The sequence below is a fragment of the Paroedura picta genome, chromosome 1 (assembly GCF_049243985.1).
Source record: "Paroedura picta isolate Pp20150507F chromosome 1, Ppicta_v3.0, whole genome shotgun sequence".
NCBI lineage: Eukaryota > Metazoa > Chordata > Lepidosauria > Squamata > Gekkonidae > Paroedura > Paroedura picta.
The window spans coordinates 122,777,265-122,791,557 of record NC_135369.1 but is presented as its reverse complement, the minus strand read 5'-3'; the positions used below and the strand labels follow the sequence as shown (position 1 = coordinate 122,791,557).

General features: G+C 42.4%; 1 protein-coding gene across 2 annotated transcripts; it reads right to left on the bottom strand.

Annotated features, from left to right (window-relative positions):
• Positions 1-1,539: 1,539 nt before the first annotated feature.
• Positions 1,540-13,360, bottom strand: DDO (D-aspartate oxidase). 2 transcript variants are annotated; one of them, XM_077302118.1, is made up of 5 exons: positions 13,206-13,360; positions 8,545-8,722; positions 5,340-5,448; positions 4,682-4,858; positions 1,540-2,905 (listed from the first exon to the last, which is right to left on the bottom strand). In XM_077302118.1, exons 2-5 carry the CDS (start codon positions 8,714-8,716, stop codon positions 2,338-2,340), a joined length of 1,026 nt encoding a protein of 341 aa, XP_077158233.1. In that variant the 5' UTR covers positions 8,717-8,722; positions 13,206-13,360; the 3' UTR covers positions 1,540-2,337. The 2 variants fall into 2 exon arrangements, with proteins under 2 accessions (XP_077158233.1, XP_077158244.1); XM_077302129.1 differs by lacking the exons at positions 8,545-8,722; positions 13,206-13,360 and having other exon boundaries at positions 4,682-4,851.
• Between the last annotated feature and the right edge of the window lie 933 nt (positions 13,361-14,293).

Genomic DNA, 14,293 nt, shown 5'->3' with positions numbered 1-14,293 from the left:
GAAAAAATGTAGAAGGATTCCCGTTGTAAAAGTTTCTTGTGCACATCAGTCTTCTGGTATCTGTGGGTGGTGACGTGTTCAATGCCGAAGAATCGTAATCCATCTGCTGTATGCTGAAATTCCAGGGATTCCTGCCTGGATCTGGCTCACTTAGGGAGGTACCACAGTACCTAACAATAACCGGTGCTTCTGCAAAAGCCTGCAAGCAAAGCTGGGTGTTTGTTTTTTACAGTCTTGGTTATGAACTGGCGGATTCTCCTTAACCCACACCTATCAGTTGCCCACCTTCGCTTGTCTTCTGCCAAGGAGGCACATGCAGAAGAACTTTACCAGGATGATACCCCATACTTTTAAACAAGAATGATATTGTCTGCTGGGGAAACTCACCAAATGATAATGTCCATGCTATTGTGATTCTCTCTCTCTGACCCAACTAAGCCAATTGCAGTTAGGAAAACATGACCAGCTGATGATGTCATCAGCCAGGGCCAAGAAATAGATGAACAACTGAGACAGCAATTAAAGGAAACATTCACCCAGCCCCAGCTGATGATGTCATAATATAAATATATGTTATAATAAAATATATTTCATATAGCCAGTGCCAAGCTAGCAAATATACAGCATAATATAAATATAAAATATGCATTTTATATAGCCAGTGCCAAGGAAAAGTGCATCTTACAAAAAAGCCCTGCAGTACACCCTCCACTCACCCCCATTTTGTAGCATGCAGCTAAGGGCCCTAGTTAGTGAATGTTATGTAGCTCAAACAAGTGACTGATGCAATACTGCCCTCTGCTGGAAAAAGAGGCACACAAAGGGGGGAATTTTGCTGATGCAGAATTTTTCTGGGATTTCTCTATTTATACTTCATCTGATTACCTACCCCGATTTTATTGCACAGGAAACAAATCATTGTCCCATGATTCCACCAGCTGCCTGTATTTGTAAGAAAGGGAACCATTTTTGCACTATAGTAGTTTCTTTCTTGTTCTATAGTTTTGCAATGACAAAGCACCAAATGTCTCCATACCCAAATGGTACAGCACAAGTACTTTGAACATACTCAGTTCCCTTCACATATCCATCAATAGTTTCTGTAACAAAATGCCAAAATCTTCTGATGTGCTGAAAAAATAATTGCTGTCCTGTGAGTTTTGCATGGCCAGAAAAATTGCTTTGGGAAATCAGTATTAAAAATACCAATGGTCGCATTACCTAAACCAGGATCTATGACATATCTAAGTACATATGTAAATGGCTATTTGCCTTAACATATCTTCTACTTGCTAATAAATCAGGGTGAAGATTTGTTCTGGTTATAGATTAGCTTTTTTGCAGTCCATTTTCAGGTGCAAGAACTGCCTTACAGATGCTATTAAGATGATGAAGGAAAACCCCAAAGAAGAATTTAAATTGGGCTACAATGCAGCAGAATCTGAATGCCAGGTATAAAAATAAGACTGTAAAATAACATTTGGAATCATAAAGCATATATAAACAATCATTTTCTATAAGAAACAATTCCATTAAGAATTAGTGGTACTGAATAAAACAATTTATTCCATGTGTAAGATTATAGGACCTTTTATGGATACACAGTAAATAAAACAAAACAGATTGGCTAGTACTGAATATATTTTATGTCCAAAAAAGGAAATCTAATTTTGACATAATAGACTGTTGATCTGATAAGATTTTGGGGGCTATGGCTGCTATAGAATGTAATTGCCGATAATTACATAAATTTGTGGAGTCCAATTAAAGAACTGCACAGTTGGTTTATCTTCAACTATTTTAGTTTGCTAGGATAATAAGCGTAAAATATCAAGTTATATCACCAAAATTGCTTCTGTTTTATTCCATTTTTGAACCCAACAATGGTACTACAAAATTGGCATGGGATACAGAGGAAGAGGCATCCAGCAGACCTGGCTGAAACCCACAGTCAGTAGCAGAGGCACCTCAAGAGGAAACAGTCGTTGAGGGGCCAGACACAGATCCTCAGCCAAGTACCAGTGCATAGGCTTCTCAGCCTGGAGTTGGCACCAGGCAGTCAGCTGCTGGTCAGTTTACCTCCCCGATCACCAGAGCCTTGGGAACATCATAGAAGGAAGATGAAAAGGAATACAAGATGCAGTGTCTGCCTGGAAGCACAGCAGCAGCTCAACATCAACTAGGAGCATGAGTGCTTGCAGGAGCAGGGCTGAGGCAGCTGAATTCTCAGCAGGCCTGCCCATGCTCCAGGACCTGTTCCCTGGCTGCACAATAATCTGAGAAAGAAAAGAAAGCTTCCTAATTACAAGAAGAACGAAAGAGCAGTCTCTTGGGAGTTTATAATTTTGGCTTATGCCTGGACATTTCCAGTTCTGCAACACACTCTTTAATCAACTGAGTTGCCTCTCTGGCTGTACCCTGATGCACTGAAAAGCCACCACCACCGTGGCCATAATTGTGGATGACGGGTAGCTTCGCACCGCCTCGAACCAATACCTCTTTCTGCAGTCTGACGGCTGACCTGGTGGGCCTCAAGCCTACTCTCACTTTGATATCCTGAGCTGCGCGAAGTGAAGGTTCAAGGGCACAACATCGACTAAGGATGCCTTTGCTGGTATTGGGATCAGGGGACAGGTTCCAGTCATCTTTTTGCCTTGTTCCACCCAAAGTTACATCACGTATCCCTGGATAGATGTATGTCAATCCATCACCATCACGAATGAAGTGTCTGATCCAAGGGGCATGAACTTTGAGAACCTGACCTCTGATGGGGTATATCTCCCGGTCATGCATGAGCTTCCGCGAGCCAAGACCAGAACAGTTCACTATGATGTCATAGTCACTGTGCAGCTCCCACATGTCTTCAATTTTTCTAGCATGCACATGGCCTCCATTTTCTTTCAACCTGCAAAGAAAATGCCAAAGGTTAAGCCATAATAATGACCTGTTAATGTGGATTATCTTTTCAATTAGAGTCCAAAGTGTTTTTAAATAGTTGATGAACACAGAGAAAATTGACAAGCTGATGATGGCAAATCCTTTCAATGTTTATTGAAACCATAGAAGCCAGAGCCAAAATGAGTCCTGGGCATATAATACTTATTTTCAACAAAACAGTCTTCCTCATAGAATCATAGAATAATAGAGCTGGAAGGGACCCCATGGGTCATCTAGTCCAACTCCCTGTACTATGCAGGACACTCACAACCCTATCACTCATCTACTGAAACCAGCCTCCCCCTTGAGCCTTCACAGAATCAGCCTCTCCGTCAGATGGCTATCCAGCCTCTGTTTAAAAATTTCCAAAGATGGAGAACCCACCACCTCCCAAGGAAGCCTGTCCCACTGAGAAACCGCTCTAACTGTCAGGAACTTCTTCCTGATGTTTAGACAGAATTTCTTTTGAATTAATTTCATCCCATTGGTTCTAGTCCATCCCTCCAGGGCAAAGGATAACAACTCTGCTCCATCCTCTATATGGCACCCTTTTAAATATTTGAAGATGGTTACCAAATCCCCTCTCAGTCATCTCTTCTCCAGGCTAAACAGACCAAGCTCTCCCAACCTTTCCTCATACATCTTGGTCTCCAAACCCCTCACCATCTTTGTTGCCCTCCTCTGGACATGCTCCAGTTTGTCTACATCCCTCTTCAACTGGGGTGCCCAAAACTGAACACAGTACTCCAAGTGAGGCTGAACCAGAGCAGAGTAAAGTGGTACCATCACCTCCCGTGATCTGGACATGATACTCCGTTTGATACAGCCCAAAATCCCATTTGTCTTTTTAGCCACCAAGTCACACTGCTGACTCATGTTCAATGTATGGTCTACTAAGACTCCTAGATCCTTTTTGCACATTCTACTGGCAAGACAAGTCTCCCGCATCATATACTGGTGTGTTTGGTTTTTCCTACATAAATGCAGAACTTTACACTTGTCCCTATTGAACTTCATTTTATTCAGTTTAGCCCACTAAATCCTCATTGACTCTTTAATCAATTATATGTGAAACCCAGAATTCTCTCTACTGTTTTATTGTATATAGCAAGAAAGCCCATTGCAACCAGGAATGCAATAGGTGCTAGGACCCAGGGGACACCAGCAGGCGCAGATATCTCTCTCTCTCTCTCTCTCTCTCTCACCACAGGAGCCATAGGAGGTAATCAGGGCTTCTGGGAAGCAAGGGTCGTTTGTAGTTTGGGGCTCATTTGCAGTTTGTCTCTGCAAACAGTCTATCTCCCTCTCCCTTGCAGCAGGAGCCATAGCAGATAATTAGGCATCGTTTGTGGTTTGGCAGGGCTCTCTTTGTCTCTGTGTGTCTCTCTCAGGGGTCTGAGAGCAAAGTAGCTAGTGTCCAGGAAAGGAGGGTGGGAGCTGGAGAAGGAGGGCCAATCACCCTGATTAGCTCTATTCCAACTCGGACACCACAGACACGTTCCACCCCCCAGGCTGTTTCACAACAAATATTAAGGGGAACAATAGATAAGGATGTCTACAGCAGTTTACACAATCGCTTTTCCTCAGAGCTGGAATCCGACTGGTCAATGACTGTTTGAGAACTAAGATCCATTCCCAAGCACAGGAAGGAAATTGTTTTAAAAGTCTGTTTTAAAAGCAGGAATAAGGGACCTTTCTGTTTGATCATCAGAATCTAGTAAAGTGTTCATCACAGCATGCATACCTTTTTTTCAACCAGAGCAGGTAGGGTTGGCAGTCACATTTGAATGTAGTGAAGGCCTGACCAAATTTATGCTGTGGAAATTTCTTCATCTCCTTTTCAGTCATTGTGCGAAACCCCAGAACAACGTCTGACCAGAATGGTGTCTTCTCCTCAGGAATAGTTTTAAAGACCTGCCAGCTCATAGACATGGTAGAGAACATTGCTTTATAATAAAGCACAATAAGCAGTAACAGTAGTGTTACATTTTCCCTCTCAGATCTGAAAATATTACTCTGGAATGGATTTAGTTAGTATATCCAGCCATATCACAGGTTACACAGCAAAAAATGCCCCGGTAGCCGATCTTGGCTCCTTGGAATATGCATATTTTTAGGTGAATACAAAAATATTTTATGGATACATCTTTTAAAACCTATGAACATTATTTGCAGCCTCCATTTTAAACATACTTTTTAAAACAACAACAGCTATGGCAAAGCACAAGTAGGGTTGATTCCTGTTTCCTGCTCTGGGAATGACTGATTAAACCCGGTGTTTTATAAATCACTCCCTACTGAATGTATAGAATTTCCTGGCAAATAAGAGAACATATCAACATTTGGACCAGTTTATTCTACTTCTTTGCATATTTAGAGTTGATTTTTGGCCAACTCCTTACCCAGAAATCAAATGAACCCCAGCCTCTGAAACTTGTGAGGAATTGCAGATTTCCGAAAGATAGTCAAAGGTCTCCCTAAACCACTGCTTCTGTTGATGAATTGGTGTGTCTGTACACAAGGAAGAAATTTGAAATAAAAGGTTAACCAACATAGGAATTTGTAGGACAACAAAGACATCTAAAACCCACAGATATTATTATTCATAGAATCATAGAGTTGGAAGGGACCATACAGGCCATCTAGTCCAACCCCCTGCTCAACGCAGGATCAGCCCAAAGCATCCTAAACTTTCCATATGAGCAAAGTTGTATAACTGTAAAAAAATAGTAAGTAAAATCCTGGCTGCATTGAAATCAATATTCAGAGGAGCGTGTAAAACCTAGCTAAAGTGAAATTTTAGTCTGTAGGTAGTTCAGTGTGACTCATAATCTCTTCCTAAAAAGTCCCTGTCACCTTCAAATGGGAACTAGCATGGAGTAGTGGCTAGAGTGTTGGGCTAGGGTCTGGGAGACCCAGGCCTGGATCCACAGTCTGCCATGACAGCTTGCTGGGGAACCTTGGGACAGTGATACACATGCAACCTAGCCCACCTCACAGGGATATTGTGTGGATAAACTGAGGGAGAAGGGAACCATTTAAATCACTTAGAGTCACCACTGGGGAGAAAGGAGAAATATAAATAAGTAATCAAAGAAATGAATAAAAGCAACTTAAACAGATTCTGATATAAGCTTTTAACATATAGTCAAATAAGCAGAGAATAGATTTATGTTTGGGACGAGCCAGTACAGGGACAATCCAGATAAAGGAGATCCTGGTATGTAGCAGTAATGCACAGGAGACATATGAGCATCATGCGCAGGGATCAGACTCATCCTGACCACTTACACATTGGAGGTTTCATGATGGGCTGCAGGGTGGAGTTTTAGTCATAGCAGGTTGCCCCACCTCTTCCTGCACCCACATGGGGGGGCATTTGGCCTGGTGCACCTCATCTGTCCCCAATTTATGTTCTTGCATGAAAGCTGGGGCAGTGAAGTTCCCAGTGCATAAACGGTCCCTGTTTGTCTTACATAAGCAACATGCAAACAGTTCACAGCCTGGTTGGAAAGGGTAAAATCTACCCCTTCTAGTCAAGTCCAATACATTTGAGAGGAAAATTATGTATTTTAAATGCATTACTACAATGTGCTGCTGTGAGAGATCTGCTCCAGAAATATTTCCCCTATCCTAGACCCATGACATGTTGACTCTAGTGTTACCTAACAAGCACACATTTGATGAAGGATGAAATTTGATGAAAAGGATGAAACAAAGAAGGCAGCAAACAAAGGGATGCTGGGAGTGCAGTTCCACATGAAGGGTATACTCCAATCATAACCCTCTGAATCAGGCCCGTGGAAAGGAAAGGGGAGGAGATGTGGCATCCCTTGGTAAAGATCCCAGGTACTGGGAAAGGCCTTTTCCTTTTTCTGAGACCCAGGAGAGATGCTACTTGTTGGAATAGATAATACTGCCCTAGATGGGATCATTGGTTTGACAAAGAACAATGTTCATGTGAAAGAGGACTTAAATAGAGGACACACAACATTTAATCTTCATAGGTACAGAGGAAAATGTTTGTTCACATATAAACATTATTTCCTTGTTCATTTTTGTTACACACATATATGTTAGAGCCCCACTGCCAAAGATAGCTTCTTAACTTGCTGGGGTATGGTAGGAATGGAAAAAGCAATACAGGCAATTGTTTGTTTCCCACCCAACCCCAAAAAATACCACCACCACCACACACACACTTGCAAATTTGAATACCACATATCCTGCTTTCTCAACCAGGGTTTCGTGGAACTCTGGGTTTTCTTGACGCCCCTGGAGGGGTTTCCCAAATGAGTGGGAGTTAATTTTTATATTTAAAAAAATTTGTTAAACACTAATTGGGTAATATGACCATATATGGTTGTGCTGACTTCCCCAGTGGCCAATGATGGGCCTGGAGGGAGTGGGAAGATAGGCATGTACACAGGTATGCTTCCTAACCATATTCTTACGATAATGCCACTTCTGGAGTTTCTCAAAGCCTGGAGAATGTTTCAAGGGTTTCTCAACAGTAAGGTAACCAGATTGTCCCACATTTGGAGGGACATCTGGGGGCACTTGGCAAATTGTATTTATGTTGCAAGTAAAAATATATATATTACAATACTATTTTTGCGTTCTATGAAAATTTTTGTTGCTCCATATAGACCAAATTTTTAATCAAGAACCCTCCCGGTCAATGGTGTCCCGCTTTACCAATGTTAAAATCTGGTCACCTTACTCAACAGTAAAAAAGGATTAGCCATGAAAATACATCTTCTTAAGTGGGAGTAGCAATTTTGACTGATTCCCTGCTGTTCCTGCTATCCAGAGAGCCCTCTGAAATTCTGTTCATGATGGGATCAGTGGATCATTATGAATAGCTTGGTGGGGGTCTACAGTGGAAGGAGGAATTCAAAGAAATTTCCACCACCACCCCTTTAAAAACAAGCACACTAACTCTTCAGAATGTGATGGTATAGAGGTCAGTGTCTCTGGCCATGAACAGAATAGATTCTCATACATAATAGATTCTCTTCAGTGCACAATAATGAGATCATACTTCTGGGAATAGGCCAAAGGGCTTCCAGATCAGAAACTTCAGGCAGTTCAAGCTCTATGTGGCCAATACAACTGTACAAATTCATGTACCTGCACCAATTATGTCTACCACGGGGAATGGTAGGGGTGGAAGCCAGTAGGGATTCCCAAATTGCAGCCAACTTACAGTGACCCCATACAGTTTTCAAGACAAGGGATGTTCAGAGGAGATATGCTATTGCCTGGCTTAGGATAGCAACCCTGGACTTCCTTGGTGGTCTCCCATCCAAATACTCACCAGGGCCAATCATGAGTAGCTTTCCAAGATCTGATGAGACTGAGTAAGCCTAAGCCATCCAGGTCAGCTGGTAAACACCATCTTTCATTATCATTATAGAAGATAAGCACTAACTACAATACAGCTTTGTTGCTTTGTACATGCTGAATTCACGTGTCATGTAATCTGCCCTATAGATCACATTTATTTCTTTTGGGAAACCATTTGGAGGGATGGTGCACAGAAATATTGAAAATCATAATTCACAAGCTTTGCATTCTGCACTTCAAAATGGAACTTTCACTTGCCTGGGTAAACATGTGGAATAAGTATCCCAGCTGCTACATCACTGGTTGTATTGGGGGAGAGCCTGTCAGCAATTACAGTCACCCTGCAGCCTGGAATAGATTCTGAAATGCAGACGGCGGTGGAAAGGCCTATCAGCCCAGCACCAACAACTGCAATCTTGGTCTTGGTCATATTCTCCTATGAGAATGGGAAAAGGGATAAAATAAACTTCTAAAGAACATATTAAGAGTCCTAAACTGGCATTATTTTCTTTAAAAAAAATTCTTTGCTGATTCTTGTTATCCATTTTAAAAAGCAACAGCCTCATGCAGTTTAAGATCTGGAGAGTCCTTAACTCATACATCATTCTGCTCGTAAATCATTCAAGCATATGTGCACTTGAGTGAACAGGCCCTTTTGGCTAGAAAGAGGTGGAAGCAAATGTCATTTTTTCAATACCAAGCAGACAAGCTCAATACCATTTTTTCTTTGAATTAAAGCACAGCAACTACAAACAGAAAACAAGGGAGAGCAAAATCTATGTTAACAAAACATCATGTCCCTGCTTATCTATGCTAACCAAATAGCCAAATATAACTAAATACTACTAGGCAATGTTAGAATTATTTACATTTACTTTTCTAATTTCTGGCCAACTTTCCCCCCTAAATCAGTAAGCAGTTAGGTGATACAGAAGCCCTCATGTGGTTGAGAGAAGGTAACTGTTGACTTAGTAATACTCTACATGCAAAAAGGCTAACAAGTTGTAAGGAAGTCCTATTAAAAACAAACAAACAGGGTGCACGTGGCCAGTGTGAGACACTCTGAAGCCAATCTACCTACCCCATTCTGAAGGTGGCTAGTTATAAAGCTAGTTCAAATGATACCTTGGTCCAATTACACTTCAAGTGCCCACAAGTTACTTCTGGTTTATGGTGCTCCTATGAATTAATGACCTCCACAACATACTATAATTAACAATCTTGCTCAATTGGAGGGCTGGGTCTTCCTCCTTTCATGTTGCCTTAAACTCTTTCTAGAATTATTGACTTTTCTGAGGACTCCTGTCTTCTCATAATGTAAATGACCAAATACGATAACCTTAGTTGGGTCAGTTTAGTTTCTAGGGAGAGCTGAGGCTTGATTTGATCTAGAACCCACTTTTGTTGTCTTTTTGTCAGTCCATTGTATCTGTAATACTCTCTCCGCAACACTACAGGTCCATGGAATCATCTTTTTTTTCCTGTCATCTTTCCCATTATTGAGTTGAAGAGAACTGTCCAGACTTATGACAACATGAACCATTCGAATGAGAAATATACTAAGCCTTGCTTCACATCAAAATCACAACAACATAGCAACTTAGTGAAGACACTGCAGTAGTAATAATTTGTCTAATCCTGTGCTTTCCCAGCAGTCATACTGATGGAGTACCATATTTTTAATCATTCTAGGAGCACTGCGAGGTAGGTTGGGCAATGAGAATGACACCATCTAAGAGCAGCAGGGACACTCTTGGGCACTTACAAGGCCATTGAGGGCTAACAAACTGGGTTCAAACAAGACAGATATTGCTGGCTGATCTGGAAATAAGGGGGCAGGGGGTTTGCCTTTCTTGGTGGGGCTGCCCAGCCCCTATGGGACCACTCCTTTACCCTGCCCTGCCTCTGGAATGGTAGTGGCTATGAATGCTGGAGAGCATCTTTTTTGATAGCACTCTGTCAGGTATCTTTAGTTAAGTCTTCATTTGGACTACTAGAAGCAGCTTTGTGTGGGGCTGCCTTTGAAGATTGTTTGGAAGCCCCAGCTAGCACAGAATAGCATATTCCTGAGCGACTCATGCCAGGATTTCCCAACTCCCCATCTTTTATCTTTCTGCAAACAACTACATTTTTAAGCCTTTCCTTGCCAAGTTGCCCTGTGGTCTTATAGAATGGCTCAATGAGAAAAGAGAGGGGGTCTGAGCCACCAGGGAGCTTTTGTGCAGCCATGGTGGAGGAAAGGGGGGGGGAGCAGAGGTGGGGTGGCAGCAGCAGCAAGCAGCCTGAGAACAGGTGCACACAGACCCTCTCTCACCCATTCCATCCACATTGGCTACTGCCATAACATGTTGGGTTTGTTTGTGTGTGTGTGTGGGGGGGGGTTGCACAAGCCATGTTATAACTTATTTTATAATTGAGTATTTTATTTTCTGTGCCATTTTAAGAGTTGGACAATGTGGCCTATAATTATTTGAAATGTGCCCACATGTACGTACATAAATGAACTTAGAATCAGGGTATAAGAATACACTTCTGGGTCCAGATCCAGCCTCTAGAGTGCTTTTCATCATTGCCTTCAACAAGGATAGGGATCAAATGCACATTGGCTGGAGTTTAGTTATCAACCAGTTCTTGTTTTGTGAGCAAGACATGTGCCCTAGCACTCTGTACCCACTTCAAAAACTGCCTTGATTTTATTTTCTCGGAACCTTGGGTATACAAATGTAATAAATAAACAAACTTTATTTTCAAACAAGACTAAGGCTTTTGCTTACAAAAATGCATTTTTGAGCTTTGTAATTGGCATGCAGACCTCGGCTGATAATTTCCCAATTTTATTTATCAACGTTTTTCTGGTAACAGTGTATCAACTGAAAGAATAGCTGAATTATGTGCTCTTTGTCCCTTCTCAGGGATCTTCTTCATTTACACATTACATAATTTATTATAACAGCACATTTGCACTCCTTAATTTAGAAGTAATTCCTTGTTTAACATAGCCTCATTGAAACTGTAAACCATTTTATTTTGGGAAGGTCTTCCTGCCCTTCATAGTTACCTAATCTGTTGAGAAAGGAAGGGAGGACAAAACATGATATCTTTAGCCTTGCCTCCCATCTCTTAGCCTTGGGACACACTGGGTGCAACAGTTCCCAAACTTTCCTCAAAATGAACTGGGATTATTTTTCTTCTTTTCAGAACTTTTTTTGCAAGAAAAGAATAATCCATCCATTTTATACTGTAATGCTGAAGTGGCTGTACACCAGAATGTCAGTTGATTTGAAATAAAATCCCCAGACCTCAAGAATAAACATGCAAGCACTAAGAATTAAGCACATTTTTCCAGCACTGCATTCTCCTTCATAAACAGCTTGTTTATACAACTCCTGTGCATTGTAGCCATGTTTGGAGTTGCTATCTTGAATCGACACAACTTTTGTCCCTAGAAAGGAAATCTTAAGGAATCCCATTCTTGCATCTAGATCTGCTGCTGAAAGACCATGGCTGCTACTGAAAACAGCAGCCCCATATCTCCTTCCCTTTCCCTGGTAACACATAATGCAACTCAATATGTGATGTGATATCACCACAATACCAAGCATCACAGTCCAGGTAGTAATGCCATAATATAACACTACATCTTGCCAGGGGGGGGAAAGGAGATAAAGCACTGTTGGTTTTGACCTGCCTCATTCTCCCCAAAATACATACCTCCTTTCCAGCCTCACCTCACTAGTTACTTGATGTTAACATTCCTCCTCATGACATTGACAATGGCCCTTATCAATATGGTAACTTAACCCATAATAAGTAAGTTCTGAGACCTTAATATCCTTGCTTTCACCTGATCCCTATTTCTTGTTTTAACATGATCAAATGTTTACACTGATGAAAAAACATACCAGAGAGAAAGCTGAGCAAGCAAGTTATTCCTGTTCAAGGTTAATTATCTACGTAATGGTCTGAAACAGCAGGACAAAGTTTGAATCTAGTGACGCCCTGAAGACCAACAATGTTTGATTCCGGACACAAGCTTTTGTGTCCGTGCACACTTCTTCTGCACTGTGTGAGTGTTCAGGTGGCACTTAAACAATTAATCCAGGGCAAGGGCTGTTCTGTGCATCACTTGTTAGCAGCCCAGAGTCCCACACTTGCTGGCAGCACAACAGCCAATGCTCTAAGGGCCATTTCTGGACGGGCAAAAGGAGGACAGCGCCTATCTTCAGACCAACAAACAAGGTGAACTTAAAAAGTGTTGAAGAAAGCTGCTTCATTTATTCGTGGAAGCATTCCAGTTATTGTCGCCAGGGGCAGGTAGAAAGCAATGCCCAGTGTAATTCAAAGGAGGAGTCATAGCATTTAAAACAATAGGATTATATACAGCGGCTGTTTATTGCTACATTCGCCTTCCCTCTTTGTTTCAAAGGCTTCTTAACTAGTTTATAGAGCTACAAGACATATTTTAAGATACTCTAGGGTCACAGTCCTAAGAACAGTTCCGCTGGAGTTTGCCCCACTGAACAGGACCGGACTCCTGAGAGCACCTATACTTAAACTTGCTTCGTATGCAACCCCGTCATAACGTTGATCTTGTTGTCTGTTGATCACACAATCTATCATTCTGCTGGTTCTGTGAGAAAAACATTCTCTTCTCAGAGAACCCCCGAAACGCCTCTTAATGGATTTTTAAAAATCCAGTATGATTTTTGTGCTATAAAGAGAAAAATTTATAATTTCTCGCATTTGCCCCAACACCAGAGAGTGGCATCTCGTTCCTTCCTCGGGGAGCTGAAAAGGCAACTGCCGAAAGAAAAATCCGAGCGCTGCAAGAGGCAGGCGTCTCTACTCGGCGAGGGCTCGGCCTTCAGCGGCTGATATTGAGGCCCCCTTAAAGACCACCCGGGAGAGACCACAAGTACCTTTCTCTGCAAAAGAGTCCGGCCGCTCCCCCGACACGAGGCTAGAGGAGCCAAACAGGGAAGAAAACATGGATTCGTAGGCACGTGGCCCCTGTCGCGGCCTCTGATTGGACCGTGGGGATGGCTTTGGGCTGCGCTTTGCTTTATGCTCCCGGAGCCGACTTTGCCCGCGGCGATCGGGTTCGTCTGTCATGGCACGGGCTAAGAACCCGGAGCGCTGTCGTGGGTAAACATCGCCACGCTCAGTACCGAACTGTACCTTGTGTCCCTCTCTATAAGTTGTGTGGGCAATTGTTTAATCATAGATTGCTGTTCGACCTGGTCAAAATGCGGCATAGAAATAAGCATATTCATTATTTGTATAGTTTCATTTATTACTTGCATTCTTTGTTTCTTATCTAGGAAGGCTGAATGTGAATTATAACTCATTTCAGCATACAATTCTCAGCAGGGTAGGAGTACGGGACAGGAAATGGGGAGGAACAAAGTCTCCCCATCTGTGGTTTTGAATTATCTGCGCAGTAGAGGGCGTGTTGTCCGTATAGCCCAGGGGTAGTCAAACTGCGGCCCTCCAGATGTCCATGGACTACAATTCCCAGAAGCCCCTGCCAGCATTCGCTGGCAGGGGCTTCTGGGAATTGTGGTCCATGGACATCTGGAGGGCAGAAGTTTGACTACCCCTGAGCTAGATACTGAGAGGTAAGAGAGATTCTCAAATCTCGCTTTCATAGGATGCTGGGAATTGTAGTCAGATAGACTTTCCCTTGTTCCCTGGAACGTGATTGGAAGATCAGCCTAATTTCCTGGCTAGCAGTCAGGGCAGGAAAACGCCCCCTTGCCCCTTCCTTCCAAACTCCTTAGTTAGACTTTAGCTGTTCACAGTGGTTGGAACTCCTAGGGCCATTCCGCACCGGGATCCATATAGCAAATTGTTTGCTGAACAAAAAATCGCCATTTTAAATAGTGGAATTAGGCGTAACGCATACCTGCCTTTGTAGTGGAATCCAGTTGCGTTTCTATCGTTTCCCACAGGGTTCTGGTCTCTGCAAAAATCGCTAGCCAGGAAGCGCTATTGCTAAGCTGTGTCC